The 9164-nt window shown below is 37.1% G+C and overlaps 1 protein-coding gene across 1 annotated transcript; it reads right to left on the reverse strand.

Annotated features, from left to right (window-relative positions):
- Positions 1-6162: 6162 nt before the first annotated feature.
- LOC108621547 (uncharacterized) lies at positions 6163-6916 on the reverse strand. The gene has a single exon (XM_018018954.2). The coding sequence runs from the start codon at positions 6796-6798 to the stop codon at positions 6364-6366; it is 435 nt and encodes a 144-aa protein (XP_017874443.2). The 5' UTR covers positions 6799-6916; the 3' UTR covers positions 6163-6363.
- Positions 6917-9164: the final 2248 nt, after the last annotated feature.

The following is a 9164-nucleotide window of genomic DNA, read 5'->3' on the forward strand; positions in this document are numbered from 1 at the left end:
TAAGCTATGCTTAAAATACACGTCTATATATAGTGATATATATATACAGATAGAGAGAGCGAGAGAGAGAGGGGGGGAGGGGGAGAGTGGGATGTATATAAATATATATGTGTGTAGCTGCAATAGATACACTGCACAAAGTGCCAAGAAGGCCAGAGGCAAAGGCGAATGTGCAACTTGTATGCGCCGCATTCTTAATCCAGAGTTTTGTCATTACGCTTTCCTCTCTCTCTCTCGCTCTCACTGCCCTCCCAGCACCTCTCTCTCGCTCTCACTCAATCTAGGTATACTTCCGTTTGCTTGCAGATTTGCGTTATTTCACTCCCCTAGCCTAATTCCTTCAGTCCGCTTGAATTCTACAGATTTTATTGCATTTTTCCCCCCTTTTTTTAACAATTTTCTGAATGCTTCTGCTGCATGTGGATTTGCAATGCAAGACTAAGCATCAGCTTTGCAATCAAAGATTTGTACAGCAAGATGCTTGCCATGTTGTGCATAGAACAATGAACGGCTTCCGCGTAGCTTAACTGCAAACAGGTGCACATAACTTAATCTCATATATGTACACAAACCATTCAAAGCTGCACCTGAATGATAATACAAAGACATCGTTGAACTCTACGATAATCGGATATGTATCACCATAATTATGTGCATGTTGGCGAATGCAAGCAACAGCTCATTGTCGGAGCAGCAGAAGCTGATGCTAGCACGCTCTACTTCGATCGCTCACAATCAACGTGAAATGTTAAACAAAATTATAATTCTTGCCAAATACATTTTATGATAGCTTGAAATAAAGTTACATATTTGCAATTATAGTAATTAATTATACTCGCTCACAAGATGAAATGAGTATATAGCTAGAGAGTATATCGGCAGTTCCATTGCTGAATCTATAGAGGCAATTTTGTGGTAATTTGAAATGTAAACTAATCTATATGTCTGTATAATTGTTAAATGCTTCGACCCTTGCCTAAGGCAAACATTCACTCCGATAGATCACATTCCAATTGGGAGCGACAAGGTGAAAGCCAATCCGTACACCTTGGAGTGACGTTTGTGGGTGCATTGTACTTAACCCGCTGTATTATATTCTGGGACATATGATACTGTGCATGTAAATCCCAACGGCAAGTTTCTTGTCTTCTGACTTGTGTGCTTATGCATGTATGCCTGCTCATCATACACATATACTTATATGTAATAAAAGCTATGTATATATGTATATTAACTACAGGTTTGGAGCTAGAGCTCTGATATTTGATAAGTTACTAAAGAGCTTTTCTTTTATAAAAATGGTAATATATTGTGAATGAATACACATCAATTTATTATAGTTTTTTATACAACTCTGATGCTATTGCCTTTGCGTTGTCTTTTAAACTTATTTTTCTTTCTTTAACAATTTTTCTTTCCTTAACAAGTTAAGTATCGATAGTTTTATAGTCAGGTATCAATAGTTAACTATAATGCTATCCCAACTGTTAAGAGACTATGTCACTCAATGGTGGTACTATACTCTTCAATTTCTTTGTGAAGTAGAGTGGATGTATTTTAGACCAGTATTATGCAGTCGGCATCAACCTGTTTGACGTATTCTTATATGCTTTTATTTCAATAATTTCCATTAAATATCAGAGTTTCAATAGGCTTAACTGGAAAAGCGCATTAAATTTAAATTTTCACACATTTCACTTTATTTGGTTCAAAATAACAATAATAAAATTCAATATCTAAAATTGTAATTGAGTTTTGCACTTAATGACTTGATTGATAACATATTAACATATTAAATAATTTCTAAATACATTTTCATTTTTGATTCTCTCTCACTCTCCCGCTCTTTGTTATTTCCCAAGGGCGCACATTAATTTGGTTCTGTGTGGGAGGCCAATGGCAGAAAAAAATCCAAGTAAAATCATCCATTAAATGGGGCACAGAGCAGTAGCAACAAGAATTCCCACAACTACGCAAATTGATCAATTTCAATTCAGTTCAAATATCATGGGCGTGATTTCGTCTGGGGGGTGGCAATCGTAATGTCACTCCGTAATGTGGCTAATATAAACTTTTTATTTTAGCACACAAACACACACACACACATATGTATATATGTATGTATCGCGTGCAACCGTGGGCAAAACGATTGCGACTTATCGACTACGAATAGCAGCAGTAAGCAAGTGAAATTTGTCAAAGTTGGGCAAGTCGATTAGAGAATTGAAAATCAAGTAGTGAGATACGATTTCGACATCAAATTTAGTTTATTTATATTGAGAAGCCTTGACTGACACACACACACACACACACACACATGACTCTTAAAGTCGTGTACTTTTGGATAATTTTCACTTTGCCCTTGCGCATTGTCTTATTCGTGGCCCACGTGTACCTGGTGAATATGGCGGCCATGGTGAAGTTAGTGAGTCTCTCTCTCAGGGTATTCGTTGATCTGCTGATTTACACTAATCAGAAGATAAAGGCCCAATTGGAGCACGCTGACCGACCCCAGCCGGCGCTGATCCATGCCTTGCTATCTAGGACTCTCAAGTTGTCTCGATCTCTACTAGTTTTCGTGTTGACTGGGATGCGACTGCTGCAACTACAGTCCGATTTGATGCTTGAAGGGAGTCAATTCTTGCGAAGCTGGGCAAGTGCACAAACCTGGTTAATCAAGCTTCTACAGCGTTAGAGCTACAAATTATCTAGTGAGTGCAATAAATGCTAGCCAACCGCAAGCACATGAAATTTAATGGTCTTTTCGAATACTTTTTGCCTTTTTGGGTGTGGGCAACAGACGCAAAGCAAACGCTAACGCAAACGCAGCCGCAGCCGCATGGAATTCGCAATTCGCAATTCGCTTTTAGCGTGCGCAATTACACTTGAAGAAATCCTGGGGATTTCGGGTGAAAATCCATTTGTCACAATGCTGAGTACGTGAGCGACGCTGACTGCCGCAGTCGCCAGTGCGGCCAGTAGTGCGTGTAAATGTCTCGCCCGATTCCTGTATATATGACTGCAGAGTCCTGTGACTCGACAACGACGGGAACGGCGGCGGCGACGGCGACGGCGACTGCGACTGCTGCTACTGCGGCTGCTGCAGTGCATTGCACAGTGCACAGCTGCAGTGCCGCGGCTCTATCACAATGACACTTCATTTCAGTTGGCCTCTGCGGCAAGGACACAACGTTTTTCCCCAAAATATATATACATATATGTATGCACACACACATACACATATATCTGCTGTAGCAGTAGTAGCCATATCTATGACCAGTGCGAGACCTTTTAAATGAAACGAGAAGGAATTGCCAATTTGCGAAAAGTCGAATAAATATATACTCTTGCCGAGTTACACTTCTCGATTGATTTCTAGTTTATGGAAGATTGTTGAATACAAAGCAAGAGCAGCTTGACCAGCTGATAGTTTGGTCAAGAAATAAAAAGATAAAAAGAACAGGTTAGATATGACATTAATTAATGTTTTCCTCATTATTAAATTGACTTAGTTCAAACTGTTATTTTGGCCTCAAAATAATCTGTATTTGTTAGACCTTACTCCACGGTCTTAAAGCTGCCTCAAATCAAACAGTTACATAAATGTAAAATCGCTTGATCGGCTAGCTAAAAGTTAGACTAAGTTGCTCAATATACTACTATAGCTTCGAGGTCTGATGCTGGAGCTGAGTTTCAATGTTCCAGATTATGAAGAATTTTCTATAATATATTAACTAAATTAAAAGATCTTTTTAATACTTATAAAATTATCAATAGTAATAATTATGGTTTTTGTATTGCAAATCCATGCATGATTAGCTTTATAATTCATTAGGCCCACTACACTTGCGGAAATTTCTGCATGAGTTCTTCCGCTTTATCAGCTCAAGTGCTCTTAAGTGGATTTCGTCAAACATGTTTGCATTAAATAAGTAGCCTAACTCAACTTAAGCTCATTCACATGATGAGCCACGCTCTAAAGATTTTACAATATAAATATGTATAAGCCATTGCTCGAGGGCGCTGGAATTTCATTTCAGGCATTTGTCGGCAATCAATGCGGCTGAGATTAGAGCACGTGGACGGACAGGGCTTAAGCTGATTGCTCTTTGTTGTTGTTGTTGTTGTTGTTATTGCTGCTGTTATTGTGGTGCTGCATATTTGTATAACTCTTTAATCGGCGTTACATAATAGAATTACATGCCTGTTGAGCGCATTAACTATAATTGAAAACAATTTTTAATTAATAAAATGTCAACTCACTGCGCTTCCCCGCATAATTGGAAGTAGTCATTAAATTGTTTTTATACAGCATCGGAGAAAAACAAAATATATATATCAACTGTAATGTGGAAGTACAATAGCCATATAAAATGCAGAGCAAACAAATAAAACGAAACTTCACAAACAACGGTCTAGGGAATAAAACATACATATATAAATGCATATATGTAAGTATGTATATGGAGCGACAATGAAATATCAGACCACAAAAAAAGGTTAATTGACCAACAAATAACTTAATTAAATCAAATGAAAACTAAAAAAAAAAATCAATTTTTAATGAGCTTCTCCATTGTTGACCCCATTTAAATTATGAACAACAAGAGTGACACTGCCGACATTCAGACTCGCATTGGTATGTGTAAGGTCAACCCAGCTGGATACCGGCACAGGCTCAGGCAAAAGCACAGACACAGACACAGGTGAGAGCTCCAGTCAAGGTAAGTTCCGATGCAGAATATAAAAATAATAATAAGAGCACTTAAAATGTTGTCTTTAATTAAGCGAGTCGATCGAGAACTTTTAATTAAAGTGGTACGTATTGAGTGCTTTCAAATTTCTTGAAAATTTGAATTGATGAAAATGAAATGCATTTATAATTAAGAATTTCTTAAATATGTTTTTAATCCAAACTTTTGAATGCTCTAAAAGTAAAAACGAATAATAAAATAAAAATATTAACATTATACAATATATAAAGATTTGAATAAAATATACATATGTTAAAATTAATATTTCAAGATTATTTGGATAATATGTTGAACATAAATATTTAATATATATTATTGTGAAAGCATTAATAAGAGCTCTTAGTGTTTCTTTGTTTCACATCAAGGTAAGCGATTAAATTAAATAAATTATTTTAATTTTTCATATATCGATTTCTGTATTAAAATTGATTTTTAGATGGCAATTAAAAAAATATATATTTTATTGCATTAAAGTATATAAAATCTTCACTATATTGTAACGTATTTAGTATTTTTATATTTCATCTCATTTGAATTTGAATCAAAAAAAAATTATATATTTTTAACAATACAAATACAAAATTTACAAATTAATTGATTATAATTTTTGTATAATTAATGAAATCACTTGGACAAAGACAAACGCAAATAAGGTTTACAAATATTTATATTTATATTTATTTTTATATTTATATATATATTTATACCTGGAAATATTTATATACCTGTTTGCTTTGTACAAGGACCTTTTCATAGTTTAGAAAAGGGCACTTCAAAATAATTGGATCACATTTCAACAATCAATAAAAACATTTAAAACAATGGACAGCTTGCGGCATAAATTTTACATTTGTTTCGTTACCTGTGCGCTGCAATTTATTGATTGCCAAATCAAACGAGAAGAAAAAACGAAGAAGAAATTAAATTGAAAAAATTCGTAATATATAACTCAAACAACTACTTAAAACAACAGCACGCAAATGGAAACCATTAACAGCTTAAAAATATTTAATTACCATCTCTGACCGCGGCGTCGCTTATGCTGGGGAATGATGGCGAATGCGCAGGTCGTGGCGCTGGGGTCCTGAGCCTGCCACCAAATTGCAATTAATCTTCTTTTAACAGCAAACTTTTGATCCGCTTTATTTGCATTTCACTGCGGCGCAAACACAAACAGAAAGCAGCAGCAGCAGCAACAACGACAACAACAACAACAACAGCATCAGAAACAGCAACGGCCATCTGGCAGGGGAAAATAACGAAAATGCTTGTCATAAAAATTTATCAAGGGTTAAAAATTATGTTACGCGTTTCATTTTGGTGGCTGTGAAATGATTTATGCAAAATCTGTGCCCTAACCAACAACGACAACAACAACAACACAAAAAAATGAATATAAATTGTGCAATTTCATGTTTTGGCTTATTCTTTGCCTTTTTTGGATTATTTTATTTTTCAACTTTTTATGTCCGGCAAATTAATTTAAAACTGTCTTATAATAACAACAACAAGAGCAACAACCCAGGATCAGCGCGCATTGCACATTATTTATAATCTCACATTGAACTGGCGGAAGGAGCGACCTTAGGCCGCTTCGAGTGTTTTAGCCCTAGCCGATAATAATTTTCTTATAGCCAAAGACGCCCGGGTAGTAGCCTCCGTAGCCACCGTAGCCACCGTAGCCTCCAATGCCTCCATAGCCATAGTATGGTGAGCCGTAGTAACCATAGCCGGGATAGCCAAAGCCGTAGCCATAGCCAACAGGCCAGGCAGATGCGACACCGCCAACGCCGAATAAGAATGAGCGCGGATGACGAGCTGCTTGCCCCGCCGCCGGATTGCCGCCAATTTCCTGCTCCAATGACAGCAAATCCGTTTTTACAACGCCAACTGGTGCCACTTCCTTGTCAACAGCTGCGTCGACGCCGACACCGATGACAGCCGCCGCCGCCGCCGCCGTCGCCACATTCAAGTGCGTAACCAGCAGCAGCAGAGGCAGCAGCAGCGGCCACAGCGACGCTAGCGGCGTGTACACTGAATGCATATTTAAATATTAATAATCGTGGAAAATATGAGATTTCAATTTATTTCAATTGCTGGCCTCCCAACGAAAGCTCGGCCTCAACGCTTAACGCACAACTGTCACCAAATATCACCAAATATCATTTGCTATTTATATGTGGAATGAAAGCTCGATTTTCATTTAAAGCCAAATCTCTTTTAATGTTCGCTAATTTTATTAAACGCAAATTGTTTTAATGAAAACCCAGAACACACAAATTGTGTGCTAACGAATGATTCGGTTAAGGCTGAAGCAATCAATGCAGCCAACAACAAAAAAACTATTAAGTTTACAGCAGCGTCACGAACTGCTAATGCTCTCACGAACTACATAAAAATTCTAAACTAAATGTATACGTATTTGTTGGATACGCTGCGATTAAATCTCAATGCACTAAAAGTTTTATAGAAAGGCGAACGTATAGAGGATATAGAAAAAAATAAACAATATATGGAAACGCACAGCTAATGCTCTTAAGAGATCGGAAAAGTCCAACAACATATTAAAAAAATACATCCTGCTCAGGCTCTTAAAAACATGAAACCAAAATTCTGAAATAACTGTTAAATCTATGTCAACTAACAGTAACTAATAACTAATAGATACTTCATGTAAACATTGTGATCTCTCATATAATAACACCATTTAAAGAATTTTCGAAATCTATCTAACATTGAATTCCTTTAAAAGTCATTTATTACCTTAAGATTATATGCTTATTTTACTTAAATTTTTCCCACAAGGATATCAATAAATCCAAGTTCAAAATCCTGTCAACTTATCAGCTTAAAATTGCTGTCTTAAGATATATGATATTATACAAATGTTACGTGCTCAAGTACTTGGAATTTTCAAGGTTTAAAATCAGTCAAAATCAAGTTATTAAAGCATGACAAGGTTTGTCATAGCTAGAGCACACATCAACCTTATAACATATTACGCATACGCAGCGTGGCTCGGTGACAGCCCGATGTTGTCTCGTTGGCTGCCAATTGACACATTTCGTGCTCAAATATGCGTAAATAACAATTATTGTAATTTGTTTTTTCATTCTTCTTTCGCTGTTGTTGTGCTCAGCGAGAGCAGCGAGACAAAGCACAGACTTGTTACATTCCAGCAGCAGCAGCCAATGCATAGACATGTGTGTAACCTTAAACGTGCCTGAACCTTGAACTTGAGTGACAGTGCCAAGTGGCAGCAGCAGCAGCAGCAGCTGCGACAGGGCGGCAATGTGTGCCGATGTGTCAACGGTTTAGATTGCGTTGCATGATTTGCAAGAAAAATGAAGACAATAGTTGAATTTTACACTTGCCAAACGGATGCCTGTGTCGTCGTTGTTGCCAGCAACAACAACAGCAACAACAACAGCAGCAGTGACAAAACCAAAAGTAAAAACAAGTAGCGACGTCAGCGCGTCACGCGATTTGTACAAGCATGAAATGAATATATTTGTCATCAGGCCAAAGTTATGACGCCCAACTCGTTGTCGTCTTCGCCTTCGTCGTCGCCGCCGTCGCCGTCGTCAAGCTGGTTTTTTCCCTATTAGCGACCCAGCCGGAAAGTGGGAAACAAAGAAAGCCAAAAACCCCCGCCACACGCAGCCAGTTCATAGCGGGTTACTAAATTTGCGTTTTAATTCTATTTGCACATTCAACTCAAAGTCACAAATGCGATTTCGTTCTCTTTCCAATGCGATAACCAATAGCAACAAGAAGAAACTGCTCAGCATTCCCAGGCAACACAAACTTTTCGCGACTTTCGAATAGTCTCTGTAGTTGTGTGTGTGTGTGTGAAGTGAGGCTGTGTGTCAACAAATGGCTCGAATGAAATTTATAAGCAAAGTTACAAAAGTGCACTGGCGCAACTTGATAAGGGTCTATGCCTTGTTCAGTGTTATATCTAACTAGGCCTCACTAAATATATATATATATATGAAGACCAGCAGAGCGATGGTCAGATATATCTTATCACAGCATAGTTGTGGTCTGGCAAGTTTCACAAGGCGCCAATAAGCCAAAGTAAACAAGACAAATGTATTCATTTCAAAAAGTGAGTTCCAACTTTGAGTTGAGCTAATTAAATGTAACTGACTTGTTGAACTCAAAGATAAACTATCGATAAATGAGGCTTGAATAAGGACATGAAATTTCGAGTCGCATTTGAAACTCTTTAAGATGATAGATCTATTACAAACCAAAGGCCAAACAATAATTACGTAGCTTTGCATATTTGGGCTTATAATAGTCCACTTCATGATTTTTAATGATAGTGTATAAAAGAATGTCAAATAGAACCAATACGAATATAAATTGATTGAATATTAATGATTAAAAGGCGAATATAATCTT

The sequence above is a fragment of the Drosophila arizonae genome, chromosome 2 (genome assembly GCF_054131065.1).
Source record: "Drosophila arizonae isolate 15081-1271.41 chromosome 2, UAZ_ARI_1.0, whole genome shotgun sequence".
NCBI classification, from domain to species: Eukaryota; Metazoa; Arthropoda; class Insecta; order Diptera; family Drosophilidae; genus Drosophila; species Drosophila arizonae.